Raw genomic sequence first — 19,168 nt, forward strand, 5'->3', positions numbered from 1 at the left:
ACACGGCACCGGCCGCCGGCGGGGCAGCGCGGGGGCACCGAGAGCACAGACGGAGGCGGCCTGACAGCGCCCGGCCGAGCCGGGGCCCCCGGTGCGCTGTGACGCGGGGTCCCAGCCGGGCCCGGCCGCCCTCACCCAGCAGGAGCCGGGGGTCGCCGGGCGGCCCCGCGCCACCTTAACCAGCCTCACGGCCCGCGACGGCGCTGGGAGCCCCTGCCATTGGCTGCCGCCGCGGCAGCGCCAGCCAATCGCCCTGACCCGTTCCCACATGGGTTCGTGACGCCACGTCACGGGAAAGCCAATGAGAAGCGAGCGGGCCGCAGCGGCCCTGGCGGCGGCGCCGCGGGGTACGCTGGGAGTTGTAGTTCGAGACACGCGGTTCCGTGCGCGGCGGCGGCGGCTGGGCCCGTCCCGTCCCGTTACGCCCGCTCCCGCTGGGTCCCGCGGCGGCGCCGCCCGTGCTTCCGCGCGGGGACGGCTCGGTCCCGCCGCGGGCCGGGGCTCCCGCCGCGGGAGGCCGGGGCGGGCGGACTACCCGTCCCACAAGGCCTTGCGCCGGCCGCCGGCTGCCACTCAAAGTAACGTGGGGCGGCGGCGGCCCGAAGCGGGAGGCTCGGCCGCCCCGCGGGGAACGGGGCAGCCCCGGCCCCGGGCTCTGCCGTGGGGGGTCCCGGGGCCGGGCCGGGCCGCCCCAGCGCCGCCGCCTCCCGCGCTCCTCCGAGCCCCCCGGCCAGGCCCCGCCAGCCCCAGCACCACCACGAGGGGCCCTTCCCCGGCCCCCGTCCCGCCGCGGTCACCGCGTTGGGGGACGGTAAAGGGAGGGCGAGGAGCGATCCTTAAATATTGCAGGGACGAGCTGTACCTGGGCACGGCACAGGGTTAAATATTTAATGCCCCGCATTTCAGCCTGATCTTTTATTAATCGCGTTATTTACTTGCTGCTTGCGGGAGAGAGGGGGGGGCTCTGCCAGTCCCGGGGGCGAGGAGGGAGGGGGGGGATAGCGGGGGCTCTACCAGTCCCGGGGCCACCGGTGGGGACCGGGACAGGGACAGGGACCCTCCCCGTGGCGCTGGCCGGGCTCGGGGCCCCCCCGGCCCCACACGCTCCCCGGGGGGGGGCCGCCGGCTCCGTCCAGCCCCAGCCCCGCCAGCCCCCACCTCAGCCCCAAAACCACCAAAATCCTTCCTTTTGCCCGTGCCTGTGTAGTGTTTGTACATCACGTAGCTGCACATGCGAATACACGTATTTTAATCCAAATGTAAAATCTTGGGAGAATTTATTTTTGGTTTGTTTGCCTTATTGGGGCAGTTGTTGGTTCGTTTGGTTTTGGTTTGGTTTTTTTTTTTTTTATTTAAGGAAAGTTGTTTTTTTTCAAAAGCTGGAAACATTCCAGATCGTGTTTCAAGGGAAGGGGAGGCACAGAAGATGTTTTGCGGTGTTTTTCCAAACTCCTTACCAAAAATTGCCGCTTTTCCTTAGGCAGTTTCTCTGCTCTCCTGTCTCGGAGAGTGACACAGGTAAACCTGGAACAGTCAGCTCCGGAATGATGGATGTCACACGCGTCTTCATCACCCTCCATTAATGATTGACGCGGGCCCTGGAGCAGGACAGCCTGTAACCCAGAGATTAATTTGCTTCAGCGAGTGCTCGGACTGGGGAGAAAACCGCTGTGGTTAACCCTTTGCACCCACCAGGGCTTCTGGATGCAGCAGCGCATCCAGGAGGAGTGGGAAGAGATCCCACTCCTCCCTCTGCGGGGATGCGGGGGTACCGGGCAGAGGGCTGAGACTCCCCCAGCAAAGCCACCCCGAGCCCCGGTGCTGCCGCCGGTGCCGGATGCACAGCCGGGGCCCGGCCGCTCCCCGCAACAGCCACACGCTTGTGCCCGGTAGCGGCAGCGCTTGGAAGAGCCCCAAAGGACGAGGGCGTTTGAAATCCCCGCGTCAGACCGAGGGGCGAGGGCTGTAAACAGCAGTTCTGTTTGGAACCAGCGGAGAAACCGAACAAACCCAGGCTTCGGGACGCTCGGGAGCTCCATTTGAACCCACATCCAAGCAAAACAGGTGGCTGCTGCTGGAATTACCCCGAGGATTTCCCCTTTCAGCTCCCGCCCCAAAACGCGAACGTGTGGCTCCCGCCCTTGCCAGCGAGGGCAGCGTCGGCTCTGCCCTGGCTCCGTGCCCCACGGCGAGTTATTTCTCTCCCCCTGCGCCTCCAGCACCCAGCGCATCTCCAGAGCTGACAGTGAAGGACAGAGACCGTCGCGTTCCTCAGAGGTGCTTATGGCGGGGGGGGCAGCTGGATCCTGCACACGCGGCGCCTCCTCCAGCCCCACTCTGAACCCCCCCGGGATTCCCCTTCTCCCGTCTGCTCTGCTCAGCTCCAGCCCTTCCAAACATGCACCGGGCAGGACAGTGGTGACGAGCCACGTGCCACCGCCTCGCGTCCCAGGGGGCTGCTCTCACTGCGCAGAGCCGCTGCGTGTCCAGCTTTGCTGGCCCAGCAGGTGACCACCAGGGATGGTGGCACAGCTGGGACCCCACGCGGCCTCAGGCTCCTCGCGGCAGCGGAGACACCCCGTTCTTTGGGATGGAGATGCTCTGTTCCTTGGGATGAAGATGCCCAGTTCTTTGGGATGGAGAAGATGCCCCATTCTTTGGGATGAAAATACCCCGTTCTTTGGGATGAAGATGCCCCATTCTTTGGGATGGAGATGCCCCGTTCTTTGGGATGAAGATACCCCATTATTTGGGATGGAGGTGCCCTGTTCCTTGGGATTCAGATGCCCCGGTCTTTGGGATGGAGACGCTCCGGTCCCTGCACCAGCCTCTTTGGGCCCACGCAGATTTGGGGTCTGTTGGGTTTAAGCGCGTGGTGGGGGTTTTTGGCAGCCAGGCAGAGCAGGGTGTTGCACACAGGGTTATTGGGTCACGCAGGGACCGTTATGGGGTGGGGGGAGCAGAAGCGGGGTCACCAGATTTTGAAGAGTCAGATTTTCTCCAAATTAAGCAGTTTGCCTGGCCTGTGGAAACAGGGACCAAAGGTGACCATGATGTTTCCAAACCATCCCGGTTTCAGCTTTTCACTTGCACGCTTGAATGAGGAGCCTTGAACTCAGCGGAGCTCTTGGAACCGGGTTCCCGGCACCCCCAGACAGACAACGGGAATTTCCCTGGGCATTTACACCAGCGGCCGGCACAAACAGGGGTCTCGATCCTGGCTGGAGTCCGTCCTGGAGTGAACATCCTGGACTGGATATCAGGAAGAAATTGTTTGCTGTGCGGGTGGTGAGGTGCTGGAACAGGTTGCCCAGAGAAGCTGTGGCTGCCCCATCCCTGGAGGGGTTCAAGGCCAGGTTGGACGGGGCTTGGAGCAGCCTGGGCTGGTGGGAGGTGTCCCTGCCCAGGGCAGGGGGTTGGACGTAGATGATCTCTAAGGTCCCTTCCCACCCAAACCATTCTATGATTCTGTGAACGTGACGGGGAAACCGAGGGAAGGGACGGGCAGCAAGTCAGCGAGAGCTGAGCCAAAGCTGTAGCGGACATCGAGGTTCTCCAGCACGCCGAGCCGCGCTCCTGGCACCGAACCGCAGGTCCCCACGGCCAGGCCCCGGGTGCCATCACCTGCTCTTTAAAGCCACATGTCCCTGAGGGTCTGGACAGGAACGGGGGGAGCTGAGGGGCGGGGGGTCTCTCCCGCCTTGCCCATCCAGAGCCCCCAGCAGCCCCCGCTCCGCTGTGCCGGGGACACCGCGTCACCGGGGGGGCTGTGGGATGGGGCGGGGGGACGCCCGCAAGAGAGAGGCGGGAGCCCTTCGAGCAGCCCAGCAGCTGACGGGCTCGTCTCTGGCGCTGCCTTCGATCTGTACGTTGGCTCCTGTTTGCACTTACCGGCTTTGAGTGGTTTTTAATTATTGATGCCTCTTTTAGCTTTTATCTCCCGCCGGCTGCAGCCAGGAAGGGCTCGGCGTTCCTGCATTAGTGATGAATTGGGAAGGAGGCCCCCGCTCCGCCGCCGCGGAGGAGCGTTCCTGGCTGGCAGGACGGGGCCATTGTTTCAAGCAAAGCTGGGCTGAAAAAAATGAGGAGGGTTGGGAGCGGGAGGGGGACGTGGCAGAGGTGATTCCCGCTGCTGCGGCGGAGGCCGCAGGGATCCCTCCTGGGGGATAAAGCTGAGGGAGGGCGGACCAAGGGTCAAACAGGTGTGGAAATCGCCTTCGCCCCTGAAAAACTGCCACCCGCTCACCTCTTCGAGGAGGAAAGAGGCCATTTTACGGCCCCTGCAGTGACAGGCAGGTGGAAGCGGGGGCGGCGGGGGGGAAGGGATGTGAGACCGTGGAGTTTTGCCGAGCCCCTGGCACCGCCAGCAGGAATCGGTCAAACCTGGGCTAAATGCTGCCCTGCGGCCGGGGCACGGGGCGCTGACGGACAGGGTCCTCCCCCTGCTCCCCGGGCTCCATCCGCCGCAGCCAAAAGCTCGCTGGACGGTGGGACAGTGGCTGCCACCAGGTTGTTCTCTGTCCCCCCCCCCGCCGCTTAATGAGCTTTTTTTTTTTTTTAATGGGGCTTTGCCAAGTTTTTCCAGGTATCCCACGGCTCCAGTCGTGAGAGAGGTCACAAGGCAGAGCTGCCTGTTTGGAAGGAGAGAAGGTGTTTCCTCAAGCCTGCAGCTACCAGGAGAGTCACGAGGGAGGTGTTTTTAACCCTTTTTCTTTCTTTTGGCATCTGGCAGGGGTTAGATTTGCAGCTTTTGGTGCACAGTTAGATTTGAGCCCGAATCCGGAAGGTGTCCGATGAAAGGACTCCCTGCGGAGATGCGGAAGCAAGTTCCGGCGGTTGCAAACCCAGGCAGGGTGGACGCGTGGGGAACCGCGGCGCTGCTCGGCGGTGGGACGGGACGCCAGGCTGCCTCCCACCGCCCAGAGAAACCCCTCGGCCGCGACGCTGTCCCGCTTCGGGAACGGGGGGCGGGGGGGGCATCAGGGGAAGCAGGAGCGGAGCGCGAGGTTCATCTCAGCATCTCGGGGAGGTGCAGGGGGTTTGGAGAGCCCAAAAGCCCCATCTTTATCCTTTACAGCGGGTCAGTCTCCCGCAGGGAGCCAGGAGATGCCCACAGCCCAGTCGGGAATGGCTCCCCCGGCCTGCCGGCAGCCGAGGATGCTCCGCCAGCAGCCTTGTGGTTTGTTCGACCCCTCGCCCACCGAACCGAAGCTGCTAATTAGCTCTAACAACAGGGACGTCTGTTCCTCTGAAACCGCCAGCCTGAAAACGCCCCAGACCAATTTCTCCTCAGTCCTCCTCCCTTGCCACATCCATCAGGAATAACATCCACTTACGGCGCTCCCTACCCCCGGGCTGAGTTTGAACCAGTGACCCCGAGGTGAAAGCGCTTGAAAAGCTGCAGCCCCCCCCAGCCCCTCCCGCAGCCGGCACGCTCCCGGGGGGGTTTTCAGCAGCACTTCCAGAGCAGAGATGGTTTGAGCAACCGCCGCACCGCAGCAGCCCCTCGCCCGGAGCTGCCTTGGCCTTTCACATCGGAAACCTGCTCGCTCAGCGCCAGCGAGGCCTCGGAGCAGCCGCGGGGTCAGGCTGCAGCTCCCGGCGGCGTCTCAGCCGGCTCCTGACCGGGATCCCTGTGCAGCGTGGTGGGGGGATGGCGGGGGGAACGGCGCTGGTCCTGTCTGCCCGCTGCTCCGGACCCCCAAAGGCTCCGAGGTCAGGCCAGCCCCTGCCACGCAGCAGCTCCGCTCTCGCCACGGGCTCCGCGCTCGGCATTCACCCGCGGCGGCCGAGCAACCGGCGGTGACGGCTGCGTCGGGCCCTGCATGGGGCGGCCAGTTTGGAAGGGGACAGGGCTGAGACCCCCTGGGCGGCCCTGCAGAGTCCCGGCCACCAGCTGCGGCTCAAAGACCACCACGGGAGCCGCGGTCCTCCGCAGACCCTCCCGCTCCCTTGCAACCCCATGCTGGGGATCAGCCGCCCCCGGTTCACGCTGGCCGGGTGGCTCGGGCAGATAACGGGGGCATTGCCAAGCCCTCGCGCTGCCACCGGCTCCGGGGCCGCGGCACGGCTGTGCCAAGCCTGGCCGGTGCTACCGTGGGACTGAGCTGCGCAGCGGAACCTCCATCCACTCTTTGCAACGGGACGTTCCGCGCCAAAAGGAGCCCGTCGGAGGCGGCGGCGGGGAAGGGGCCGAGCAGAGCTGCAGCCCCGGCGGGCACTCACGCAGCCCCCCGCAGCAGACACGGCCCCAGCCCCACGTGCCACCACTCGGCAGCCAGACCCTGTCCCAGTCCAGAGCCAGTTCAGCAAATCCCAGCAAATCCCACCCTCGGGCATTTGGCCTGGTCTTTGCCCAGCGCCATCAGGACAGAGGCACAGTGGCCGCTGCTCCCCTTGTGGCTTTCGCCAGGGTCCCCCATCTGTGCCACCACAGTCCTCTGACCTCGGTGGGCAGGCAGGGAGGTGCAAGACACCCCCCCGCCCCTCCCCCCGGACACAGCTTCCTTCCCAGGGGAAGGAAATTTTCCCACTCCAGCTGGCCTGGGAGATACAGAGGGGAAGATGTTATCAGGGCAGAGCAGGCTCTGAAGGCAGAGGACAGCTCTAATTATCGAGAGCCAATTCCATTACAGCAATCTCAGCCCCGGGGCAACACAGGCCAGATTTTCCAGAGGGGCCGAGTGCCACAGAAGCAGCTTATCCTCTGCACCCACAGGAAAAATGAATTATGCACGCGCGGAGCAGGCCTGCGGCAGCCCCCAGGGACCATTCCCATGCGCTACCGAACCACGTTGCTCCAGCAGAGCCGAGAGCCCTCGGTGGCACTTCGCTCCAGCCCTCCTTGCCTTTCATCCGGAGAACTCCCAGGTCCCTTTCGCTGCCGCCCGCTTTCGCCTTGCGCTCCGCTTTGTTCCGTCTTTACCCAAGCATCCGCCTTGCCCCGGCTCCAGCAGACGCCAGCCAAAGCTCCGGCGTGGGCATGCGGCTCCGCAACGATCCCCGTGGGAGGGATGGCGTCCCCGAGAGGGATGGAGGCAACAACGACAGTCCTCATTCTGCCAGCAGCTGTGGAGGCAAGAGCAGGAGAGAAGCCAGAACCGAAGGTGTCGATGTTAACGCCCCCCTTCTCCTGGCTCAGAGAAGCCCCCAGGGAAAGGGGGCTGCCCCAGGGAGGGCAGCACATGGCACCAGTGAGGCAGAAACTGGCCTGGGACACGCTCACCAAGAGGAGAGATGGCAGCTCTGCTGGGAGCTGTGACAGTACGTGGGGAAACTGAGGCAGAGTCCAAGGGTGGCCAGCGAAGCTACCTCTTCTCCCCCACCCACTCCCCTATCTGGGGCAGGAGAAGCGGGAAGGACGTGTTTTAAAGTCAACCCAAAGGCGGCAAGAAAGCAGGCAGCAAGTCATGGTTTTAACCAACCTTCTTATTTCTTTATTTGAAAGGCACAGCTTGTACGTCCTTGATACAGCATTTTCAGTTCCTCTTATTATAGGTCAAGTGATTAAACACAAAAAGCAAAACAAGATCTTTCTAAAGGACTATATACAAACACCAGATTATTATTTAATTTTATTCTTTTTTTTTTTTTTGTTCCATTTTCATTTTTTTAGAAGACACGCTAGCGCACGGAGATAAGAACAGAGAAAGCTGCTGTATCCTCTACACAGGGGCGGGGGCGCGGGGAGGGGAGGACCAGGAAAGGCTCTCGGTCTGCCTGCCCCTCTGCCCGGCTGCCCGAGCCCCCCGAAGCCGGGTGCTGTGCCGAAGGGGAGCGGATGGCGGATGCTCCCCCTCCAGCCCGAGACCAAGGAGCAGCCGAGGAGAAACCCCGGCGGCCGGAGCGCGACGTACTGCCGCGGTGCCGCGGGACCGGTTAAGAACAGATACATGCAGAACAGCAAGGTGCCGGCCTGGTATTAGTGCAGGAGGGGCGCGGGGACGATGGGGACAGGGACGGGGCGATGCGACGAGATCAAGAGCGCTTGGGGAGGGAGGAGATGGTTTCGGGGCAGGGATCCCAGCAGGGAGTTGTGCAGAAACCGTTAGGATCAAGGGGCATCTTTAAATACCAAGGGGGGAGCGGCGGAGAGCCACGTGGCACCGAGGAGCTGGGACAGCCGGGGGGCAAGCGGCCCCAGAGCGGCCCAAGCCAGGCTCTGGCTCGGCTCTGTGACGGAGCGGGAGCGGGGACGGGGAAGCCAGGCTGGGCACGGGGAGAGCGCGATCGGCCACACGGTTACTGCTATGGCGCTTGCATTGCTGCGGAGCAGCCCGTCCGCTGGGATGGCGGCGGGGGCATCCCCCAGGCACTGCTGCCCGTGGGAACAGGCCTGGCAAGCCGCCACCAAACACAAGCCCCCGCGATTCTGCTGCGCAGCAACTAGAGAGAGAGATACTGCATCTTGCATTAACCCGCCCCCCCCCCCCACCCCCCACCCTTCCCCCCCAGACAGCTCCCTCCCCCCGGCCCCCCATTCACTCTAATCCGATTTTTCCCCGTCGTCGTCTTGGTGGGCGTCCCCGTCATGGCCGTTCTTGTCCTCCTTGGAGAGGTGAGCCTGGGAGCCCAAGGCCGAGAGCGAGAGGAGCCCGGTGCCGGCGCTGACAGCGGGGAGGGACGGGGGCTGGAGGCCCACGGGGAGCGGAGTCAGAGGCAGAGCGAGGGCTTGGAGCTGCGACAGCTGGTGAGCTTGAAGCTGCTGCTGTAGGGAACGAGGGACGGACGGAGAGACAGGAGAGGGATATTGTCATTTGGAGTGCGCTTGGACCCCAACTCAAGGGCCTGGGCTACCCGGGCTGTGCCAGCCGCCAAGCTTAAACCAGGGACCTCAGGGTCCTGGAGAGCACAGCAGGCTCAGAGGAGGGGAAAAAAAGGAAAAAAAAGAAAAAAAAAGAAAAAGAAAGGTATTCTAGAGTCTTTGGACTGTGACAGCCTCAAGAGAAACCCAACAGCGTGTCCCCAGCACGACACGCAGCCCCCAGGACATCTGGCCTCAGGCCCCGGCGTGCTCCAAGGATGCAGTTAAAGCCCCCCCGACCTTGACCAAGAACAGATGGTGTTTTCACGTCAAGGAGCTGCTGCGATTCCTGCTCCAAACCAAAGCTCCTCTTCCTCGCACGCTGCCGGGCCAGAGCGGGAATCCCTGCTCCCCCGCAAACCCCTGCCCACCTCACAACAACCGCGGCCAAAACCAGCCTCCTGGGGGGCTGCAGCACCGCGGGTGGAGCAGCTGCTCCCCGCACACGGGGCACGTCCCCAGGTCCCCGCTGCCCTGCCCGACTCCGTCCCGAAGGCCAAAAGGCGCAGATTCCCGTCCCTCCGAACCCAAATTAAACATGCATCACGTACACGGATGATGGAGTTCAGTTCTGGCGCCGTGACCTGCTTGGCTCGTTCGATGGCTCCCAGGACTTGCTGCTGATGCTGGTGTGGGGAGAACAGAGGAATTCAGGGTCATTCCCAAGTACCGCAGGGAAGGAGAGCTGGGACCCAGCCGTGTTGGGCCTGACACACACATGCGCACGCGTTATCTCAGCTGCTAGCGCCCAGATGTCAGGGCACAGGCTGGTTAACCCCACAGCTGGACACATCTGCACCCACTTCATCCGTGGCAGCCACCTTACAGCAGCGAGGCCCGCGGTAGCGGGGAAGGAGGCATCTTGTCTCACTCCAGTTCCTCGCCACAGGGTTCAGCAGGTCCCCTCTTGCCCCCATCCTTGTCCCGCTCTGCCCAGGCCCAGCGATCCTTGCCCAGAAGGGCTCTAAGGTGGGCAATGCCTCTCTCCCGGCCTCTCCAACCCAGACCTGACAGGAAATGAGACACCCCCCCACCCCCAACAAACAAAACAAGCCCTAAAATCAGAAGCTCTTCACTGACTCACAGAACGTTGGGGTTGGAAGGGACCTCTGGAGATCATCTCCTCCAACCCCCGGCCACAGCAGGGTCACCCACAGCAGGGGGCACAGGAACGCGTCCAGGCAGGGTTGGAATGTCTCCAGAGACGGAGACTCCCCCACCTCTCTGGGCAGCCTGTGCCAGGGCTCTGCCACCCTCACAGCAAAGAAGTTCCTCCTCGTCTTGAGATGGAACTTCCCATGGGCAAGTTTGTGCCCGTTACCCCTTGTCCTGGCCCCGGGCACCACTGAGAAGAGCCTGGCCCCATCCTCCTGACACCCCCCCTTTCAGTATTTATCAGCGTTGATAAGATCCCCCCTCAGGCATCTTTTTTCCAGCCTGAAGAGCCCCAAATCCCTCAGCCTTTCCTCATCAGAGAGGTGTTCCAGTGCCCTTATCACCTTCGTAGCCCTTGCGTGGGGAGTTCCCCACTCCTTGGGACACATCCCAGCAGCTGGAAGATGCTGCTGTGGAAGAGCCCAGCACAGCTGCGCCAAACACAGGCAGGAATAACAGCTGTATCACGTACTTTAAAAAAAAAAAAATAAAGGACAACTGTACTTGCTCCTCTGAGAGCACAAGGTCTCGGAACACCGGGCCTGTCGCAAGTGGATTTTTCTTTCTATCTTGGCAGCAGGACAGGGTTGGGGAGGGGGAAGGGGTTGCATTAAGATGCAAAAGGTTTAGTGGTGGCTTAGTTATTAGGCAGCTCTGATCTGATCAGCGAGCCACTTTGTCTTTCCCCGAAAACAGGTGGGTGGGAAAAGCACGGCCCGTGCCCCAGCCCCACGGCTAACCCCCCCACCCCCGACCCAGAAACAGCCTCCACCCGCAGCCCGTCCTGACCAAAACCCAGCCACGGCAACGGCCGCGGAGCTTGGCCTCGGCGGGGTGGTGGGGGGAGACGGACGGCTACCGCCCTAGAGGTGCTTCATCTTCCTCTCGCCTCAGGCAGCAACTCCCAAGCCCTCCCAATTAATTTCTCAAGGGAGTGGGAGGAGCCCATCAGCTGCATTAATTAATGAGGCAGAGGAACCAGACCTCAAGGAGGAGCCATATGGAGGTATTTTTTTTTTTTAAACACACCCGCCCTCCCCCAATTAGCCACCCAGAGCTCCCACCGCTGGTGCAGAAGTGGCCGATGACTCAGGAATCACGGGCAGGACAGAACAGAGCCCATCTTTGTCCGCAGCCACCAACAAAGGGGACGGCCGGGCACATTCACCATCGCACAGCGCCCGGGGTGAGGGGGGGGCTGCTCGAAAGCCTCCGGCCAAAACCTGTCTTGAAGGGCTCGTCCCGGTGCAGGGGCAGAGAGCGAGCGACGAGGTCTCCCCCAGAGCGGGGGCGAGGAGCTGCCCCCCGCGGGAGGGCTGCCCCTGCGCCCCCGGGGCCAAGCTGGGGACTCACCTCTTGCGAAAGGTAGGGCAGAACCTGCGCACAAATCCCGTTTAGCCTCTTGACGATTTCAGCCTAGAAGGTGGGAAGAACAGAGAGGAAAAGGCATCAGGCAGCTCGCGGCTGCCCCGCGTGCCCCCCGTCCCCAGGCAGGGCCCAAGTCCCAGCGCCCTGGTGCCACGGGGGGGTCACCTTGCCCCCAAATGAGTTAATGCTGCTGACCCCAAAGAGCAAGTCTTTTGTCTCCGCTGAGACCCCATCCTCATCCTCCTCAGAGTCCCCCTCCCCAAAGGCAAGCGCCAGCACCCCCCCACCAAACAGGGCTGAGCCACAGGATTGGGGCTATTCAGGGAGACCTCAGGGACTGCAGCTTCTTCACGAGGCTCATACAAGCAGGTGGCACATTTTGGGGGTGATAAATGCTTTCCTCCTGGGAAAGAGTAAAGCTACCGGCCCTTTGCAAATCACTTTCCAATGGAGTCAAAAGAAATACAGAGCCAAAGGGTTTAGGTGCACATGAAAAGCGGCCAAGGGGAGCAGACTAAGCTGGGAAACAGTTCATGGGAAAGCAGTGAGGGATTCGTGGCTCAGATCCTTTACCAAGACACAGGTTTTCCCCCAGGGAAGCCAGTCTCACAGGCTTCCCAACGAGAGCGATGGGATCGGAGGCACCTTTGTGGGGAGCAGAATTGCGCTAAGAGGCTTATAACCGAGCCATGACACACAGACGACTTTGTGACTGGAAGGTGGAGCCAGATAAAGTCAGGCTCAGAGGAGGCTCATGTTGTTAACAGCACAGGTAATTAGCCACTGGGGATAATTAACAACTTAACCACCAGTGAGGGTAATGAACAAACTTATCCAGGCTGCAGCACAGTCTCCATCACAAGGTGGCTTTCTTAGAAGGTCGTGTTACCTAACCACAGCCCAAGAGAAGTGCTCTGGCCTGACTGCAGCGAGAGTCCGGGGGAGCCAAAGGTGTTTCCTGTGTCGGGGTGACCACTAGAAGCCTCCCCGGGCACCGGGGAAGGCGGCAGGGCCAGAAGCCCACCCAGGGCCTGGGGGAGGGTGGCAGGGACCCAGGGTCATCTCCTGCCCCCCACCGCAGGTCTGCGTCTGCTGACCGACGCTGAGCCACAGCTCCAGACCCTGCCTGCCCTGCCTTGTCCGGTGCTTAAATACCCGTTTGGGCTCTGGGGAGAACCAGAGCGTGCCCACAGCCCGGGATGGGAACCCTCAGTCCAGCACTGCAATCCCGAGCGGTGGGGTGGGGGGGGGGGGGTCCCTGCATTTCAATGGCAACTCTGACATTTTACAGGCTCACGGCATTTCTAGTTCCTGAAATATCACTGAAGTGACAGAGGGCAAAGCACAGCGGACAACCCACCCTCCCCAGGAATGAGAGCCCTTGGAAATACCTTCCCCCTACCTGTTTGTGCATTTCAATATTCAGCCCATAGGACATCTCGTAATACTGTAGGAGGAGAGAACAAAAGAAATCGTAAGTCAAATCTCCACCAGGTAAAATGGCTCCATACAGCAGGGCCAGGAACTACTACTGCTTTCCGAGCAAGGTCTTCTACAAAGGCTGGGCAAGGATGGAAGGAGAGAAGCCCCTCTCCAGGTGTAAGGCTGAAGCACCGAGCCCTGCCCGCCCCGCTCCAGCCTCACACCGCTGCAGACAGCGACCCGGGAACTTGCCAACCGGGCCCCACGCAACACCCCTCCCAGACACCTTTCGGCAGCCTGCATCAAGGTGAGCGATGCTGCTTCCAACCTGGAAGGGCTCCACAGACTTCCAAATCCACAGCCAAAAGAGCAGCCGCCTGACTTTACAGGCTTTGCCTGGCCGATATCGTGGCTGCTTCAGCAGCAAATGGAAAAGATCACAACTGGGCTTCATCTAGCAACTAACACATCCAGCTGCACATAGATACAGCTGTTTGGGAAGCAGCTACGTGGAAAAAAAAACACACACACACACAAACCCACCCAGAAAACCCCCACACGGCAGCAACAGGCAGCTACAGAGCAATCTATTGGCAGGAGAAGCTAATTCCTGACCCCTGGAAGAAGCCGTTTTAAGGCTGATGTTTGAGACTTTAGAAATCTCCTCCCTCGGCTTGCAGGCTGTGAGCCTGATTCTTCTGAAGGAAAAGAGAAATCCACATCTGCGCTCATTTAATTCAAGGAGAAGATCACTGGCGTTTTGGTACCGACGCTGCAAGTCTGAGAAGCGCCCAGCTTGGTATCGCCATGATCTCAGTCTGCTCTAACACCGCTGCTGGCTCCCAAGGCTCCTTTGCATTCTGAAGACCAAGCAGGAAGCAGGAGCCCGACCCCCAAGCTGTTAATTGTGACTTATTCAAAAAATTGGAGCAGCTGTAGCAGCTTTGCACATTCACAGAAACCCTCCTCTTGGCTCCCCGCGACTCGCTGTGGTGGGGAGCGACAGCGACGCTGTGCCGACTCCGGCTCAGCCACGCAGACGAGGCAGGAGCTGCTGCGCCTGCAAAGCCTCGAGTGCTGCACAACGAGCAGCAGCCCTTCCCCTCTGCCGCCGCAGGAAACCTGAATCAATTCTGGTGACTGTCAGCATTAAGGGGGAAAAAAAGAAATATATATATATATATCTCTCTCTCAGCCACACCTGGAGATGAGAGTCTCCATGCAGGTTGCGAGGCCCAGGAAGCAATCATTTATTGGTGGGAACGGGGCAGGCTTCCCCATTAATATACAAGGAAAGCTGGGAGCTCTTCTCCTTGGCCCCAGCCCCAAGCACGCCAAGCTCCTCGGAGCCTGGACACATGGGCAGCAGAGGAGGATGGAGGGGCCAGCTCCCTTATTTCTGGTTTTAAAAGCCCTAACTCCGCTCTGAAGAGCTGCCGTATTAATTTCTACACCTTATCTCTTCCTTCCAGGGCAAGTGCAGCAGCTGGCAAGCAGGCACCAGCTCATCTTTACGGACAGCATCACAACCTCCTGTTAACTCCTTGATAGGAAAGGAACAGATCGCAGCCTTGCCAGGCATCCCCCCTCCTCTGCTCCAACGGCTCTTCCACATGTGGGAAGACAGAGGCATTACCTGGCAGGCAAACCGTCACCCAGCCTACCAGAACATGGCTGTTTCCTTGGCAGATTTCTCTTTGGAGAGTTACAGCTAAGCCTGCTGCCCACACGTGGCACCTCATCCCATGCCTTTCCCAGGCACTGCCCAGGGATTTGCACACTTTGTGCTGGGACACACGCACCGGTGAGATGTGCTAGTACTTAGCACCACGGCTCCGCAAGGCTGCCGGGCTCAGAGAAGGTGCAGAGGGTTCACCTCTCGCACAGCGACTGGTTTCTGTCTCCAGCTCCTACCAGGCTTGTGGGGTTTCCCAGCTCCATGACTTCTCAGGGGTCTGCTTTGTCTTTCACTGACCATGACTCCCCCAGGCTCCCCAGGTGCCTGCACACCAGCACCTTGCGGCTCCTTCTCGGGCACACGAGAGCTGTGACCTCCCCCAGGGCACAGGGAGAACGGTCAAGCAGCCAGTCTGTGCCCAGGCCAAGGACCCCATCACCACCCATCAAGCAGTCAGACAACGGGGCCATCAGTTTTCTGCGTCCGACAATTCCCTGCTACTTCCCCGCATTTCAACAACCCACAGCATGCGGACAACACAAAATATTAAAAAAAAAAAAAAGCCCCGCTTTCAGAAAAGCCAGCGCCAGCCTCACCCAGAGAGACCTGCCTCTCCACGGGGCTAAGGCTCCCTGCCAGCAAAACCCCGGCGCAGGCACCTGCTCGCCGCTGGCGTCCCACCCGCGCGCTCGGCTGCCGGGGACGGTCCTTACCATGACGTAGTGACGCTGCATCTCCGATTTCTCACTGGCTAGTTTGTCACATTCCAACTTCAAGCTGAAAAGCCAGAAAACAGTAAGAAAAGCACAAAGAGGTGAGAGAGTTGAGCGCCACGGAGCAGCTGCTTCCTGCAGGGCCCTGTCCCGGCCAGGCTGGGGACACCACCGTCCAGACCCCAAAGAGTGGCTGGAGCCGGGTCACGCTGTGCTGGCACAGCGGCCACCGCAGCAGAGCCTGCTCCCACCTTCCCAGCTGGAGTCCCCCCAACATGCGTTCGGGAGGAGTGGCACAAGGCTATCCACCAGCTGGACACTGACCTCCCCCCGGCAAATCCCTTCAGCCAGAAGCAGAAAGCTGGGCAGAAGCAGAGGTGGCCGCCCAAGGAGGGGTTTGTCTTCCCTCAACTGGTCACTGGCAGCTGGGGACGGCTTCAAGCACGGGTCTGTCGGCAGCGCTCAAGAGATGCTGCGATACAACTTCGACGCTGAAGCCAGATCCATTTCTGGATGGCAGGGGGAGGCCCAAGTGCAGCACATCCCTCCAGAAGAAAAGATTTTTTTTTTTTTTTCCTCTCCCGTAGGTTCTTCACACCCTTCAGAGAAGTGCTGCTGCTCCCAGCGTTTTATGAGACTCCAACTCATCAGCCGAGCAACTGCAGCCGGCATGTGCTGCGGTTTTATGTTTCAAACAAGAAACAGCTTCACCTACACAAAACCTGCTTCTTCTCAAGCAGATTAAATCCAAGGGGGTGGGGGTGGGGGGGGGGGGGACACAGAAGGCCTGCTCCTTGGGCTCCCCTGCTGTCTCGCTGGCACTGCCCACACGGACACCAGGAAATAGCTATTTCCCAGCAGTTTTTCGGCCAGAATGACACCACCTCAAACCTGTGACCCAGCCGCCCAGTGGGGAAGGCAGCTGGGGAGGTCGCAGCCGCACGGCACCAAGGCACGAACCACAACCGGCGCCTCGCAGCCTGCGGGGCCGGGGCAGAGGGCATCACCCAGCCCATTTCACCCAAGAGCTTCACGTTTATTTCAGACACGCACACAAAGCAACAGAGCGTCACAAGCCAGCTTTCGGGTCAGCAGAAGTATTTCCACACACACCCACAGAAAAGCGGAAGCTTTTGGATTTAAGCGTTCCCTGCAGCATTCGCCGTCCAAGAATGGCAGCCAGGGAGAAAAAAAACGAGGAAAACTCCCAGCAAGAGAGGGGAGGCCTGGCGAGCTCTGCACGGTGCCGGCCCAGCAGCACTCGGGAAAGACCTTGGCTGGGGAGGGAAGATGCACATTCTCCTCGCTGGGCTCCCAAGCGGACACGACTAACGCCCTGCCTTGGGTCCTCCTCTAGCCAAAGGTGACCCAGGCCACCTGACCGGGTCCCTCCTCGGCATTCCCGTTCGGGCTGCGCAGCGAAGCGGAAGAATGGGAGCGATTCCTGCGTGCGGTGCCACCCGCCAGCCCGGGGGGGGCTGCAGGAGCACCTACCTGTGGTACTGGGCCTGCAGGAGCTGGAACTCGTCCTTGATGCGGTCGCAGGAGTCGGAGGTCGTGAACTTCAGCTGCTGCGGCAGGTGAGAGGAGCCCTGGGACGAGAGGAGATAGCGCTGGGTGCGGGGCCGGCGGCCGGCCCGGCCCACCCTGCTCCCGCCGCACCGGGCAGGGCCGGGACGCCTCGCCCGGCCCCGGGGCTGAGCCCCCCGCGGGGACGGGCGGCGATGGGGACCGCCGGGGCCCCCCGAGGGCCCGGGACGCGCCCAAGGTCATCCGCGGGGCCGCCGCCCCCCGGGACCTTCCCCGGGCACCGCCGCCCCCCCGGCACCGCCGTGGCGGGGCCCGGCAGGGGCTGCGGGGCGGGGAGACCGCCGCCCCCTCGCTGCCGGCGGCGGGAGGCGCCCGGTCACCGCGGACCCGCCGGGGCCGTCGCAGGGAGGCCGGGCGGTCCCCGCGCCGCGCCCCCGCGCCGGGCCGGCCCCGGCCCCCGCCGCCCCCCGGTGCCCGGCCCCGCCCCGCGGCCCCGCCGCCCCGGCCCAGGCCCCGGCCGCGCCGTACCGAGTGCCGGCTTTGTGGAAACATCATGTCAGGCTGCGGCTCGGCCCCCGCTCGGAGCGGCCCGGTGCCGCCGCCCGCTCCCGCGCCCGCCGCGGCTCCCCGCGCCGCCGCCTTTGTCCGCGCCGGGCCCGGCCGCCCCGGCCCCGCGGCCGCCCCGCCCCGGCCGCGCCGCTCGCCCCGCGCCGCTCCCGCCGCCCCGCCGCCGTCGCCTATTGTCTAATGGCGGCTGCGGCTCCGGCTCCGTCCTGCGGCTGCTCGGCACCACCTGCCGCCGCCGCCTCCCCGGGCCGGGCGGGCCCACGGCCGCCCCCGCCCCCGCCGGTCCCCGCCCCCGCCGCGCGGCGCCGCCGGCCGCGGGCACCGGACGGGGCCCGACCGCGGGCTGCGGGCGGCGCGGGGCTGGGCCGCGGGAGCCCGGCAGGGCCCGGGCTGGGTCCGACGCGGCCGCCCGGCTCCCCCGCCGGCCACGGGGCTGGGGCGGGACGGGCCTTTCCCCCTCCGGCGTCCCCTCCCTGAGCCCCGGCCGGGGCCCTCCCTTAGCTGCCCGGCTGTCGGGCCCCTTTCCCCCGAGCGCTCCTGGCCGCCGGGGCCGCGGCGGGACCCCCGGCTGGACGCCGGCCGCGGGGGGGGGGGGGCCCGGGCAGGCGCTCTCTGCGGGGCCCTCCGCGCCCCGCACCGGGACCGGCCGGGGTCGGCGGGGCGGGAGAGCACCGGGCCCGCTTCTGGCTCCCGCAGCTCCCCTGCCTCGGCCTGCCCGGTAAAGAGAATTCCTGCGGCTCCCGGGGTGTGTGTTTATTAGAGGTGTCGGAGGGGAAGGGGAAGCTCTGCAGTTAATGAAGCCACCGCTCCAGTTTCTTACCGGTTCTTACACCTTGGTGTGACACCGCGGGGTCTGAACCGTGCTGGCCGTGCAGGGAACGCCATCAGATGCGGCTCATTTTCACATCCTTCCCCAAGCGGGAGAACCGGGTTTGTTTACGCAGGGGTTTTGTTTTCCTTTATTTCAGCCCTGCCTTTGCTGAGCAGGAGGGAAGGCGAAGGGCAGGGAATTCACCTGCAACTGGCCCCAGAGAAACCTCCCATCTCCAGACAATGGAAAATTCTGCTCTGGGTGCCAACTTGGGTCCCAAACCTGCTGCCTGAGGAGCAGACCCCGCAGTTGGTGTCTGGGGTGGATGGATTGCGTCCCCGGGGAGAGCAGAGAGGTGGGGAATTCAGCCGCAGACTTTACTGCTGGAAGTACTTTGTTGCCATGGGGCCTCTTGCAAGCCGCACACACAGCCGTGCCCGAGCTGAGGCGGGATCGGGTCCTTGTAAGCCAGTCGGAGAATAAGAGGCAGGAATACGGCTGGCGTGTGTGAGCGCCGAGGGAGCTTTCATCAATTTCAGATGCTGCTCTGTGTCTATCTTTAAAAAATCAGTACGTTTTCTGCTTAAAAATAAAACCCTACACGTCATGACTCCAGCAATGCGGGCTGGGCTGTTGTGGTATTTATTTTTAAAGAGAACAATATAGCAGCTGAGTTATTGTGACACCTCCTGCATATTGTGCAGTTGCTTTTTCACTTCGACATCTCCATATTAGTGAAAACTGTGACAGCTTCATGCCAAGGATTATTAATAGTGCAGGCAGGCTTTGCGTCCCTGCAGAATAAGGGTTGGCAAACAGGGTAGACCGTCTCCCCCCCAAACTGGTCGGCATCCCGGTCCCCTTTTTACACATCGAGAAACTAAGCCACCGTAGCTTGGGCTTTGCACGAGGGCAGCAAGATGCGGTTTGTAACCCGGCTGGGTCACTGCTGTCCCCTCGCAAAGCTGGGTCCTGCCTCTCTGCTGAGCTCTGCCTTCGGTGGGAGGCATTGGAGCAAGTCTGGAGCATGTCGTGTTCCCTGCCAGGCTTGTCACCTTGCTGCCACATGGGGGAAAAGAAAGGGACAGTGGGATTTGGGTTTGGCCCTCAGCTATGTGATG

At 62.2% G+C, this 19,168-nt stretch overlaps 1 protein-coding gene across 2 annotated transcripts; it reads right to left on the bottom strand.

Annotated features, from left to right (window-relative positions):
* Positions 1 to 8,456: 8,456 nt before the first annotated feature.
* Positions 8,457 to 17,331, bottom strand: TLE5 (TLE family member 5, transcriptional modulator). Of its 2 annotated transcripts, none has more exons than XM_054182198.1 (7): positions 17,198 to 17,331; positions 16,634 to 16,731; positions 15,140 to 15,203; positions 12,729 to 12,773; positions 11,312 to 11,374; positions 9,355 to 9,429; positions 8,457 to 8,704 (listed from the first exon to the last, which is right to left on the bottom strand). In XM_054182198.1, the coding sequence occupies exons 1-7, from the start codon at positions 17,222 to 17,224 to the stop codon at positions 8,486 to 8,488; spliced, it is 591 nt and encodes a 196-aa protein (XP_054038173.1). In that variant the 5' UTR covers positions 17,225 to 17,331; the 3' UTR covers positions 8,457 to 8,485. The 2 variants fall into 2 exon arrangements, with proteins under 2 accessions (XP_054038173.1, XP_054038171.1); XM_054182196.1 differs by having other exon boundaries at positions 8,457 to 8,707.
* Between the last annotated feature and the right edge of the window lie 1,837 nt (positions 17,332 to 19,168).

Source organism: Rissa tridactyla, chromosome 22 (genome assembly GCF_028500815.1).
Source record: "Rissa tridactyla isolate bRisTri1 chromosome 22, bRisTri1.patW.cur.20221130, whole genome shotgun sequence".
In the NCBI taxonomy this organism is placed as follows: domain Eukaryota; kingdom Metazoa; phylum Chordata; class Aves; order Charadriiformes; family Laridae; genus Rissa; species Rissa tridactyla.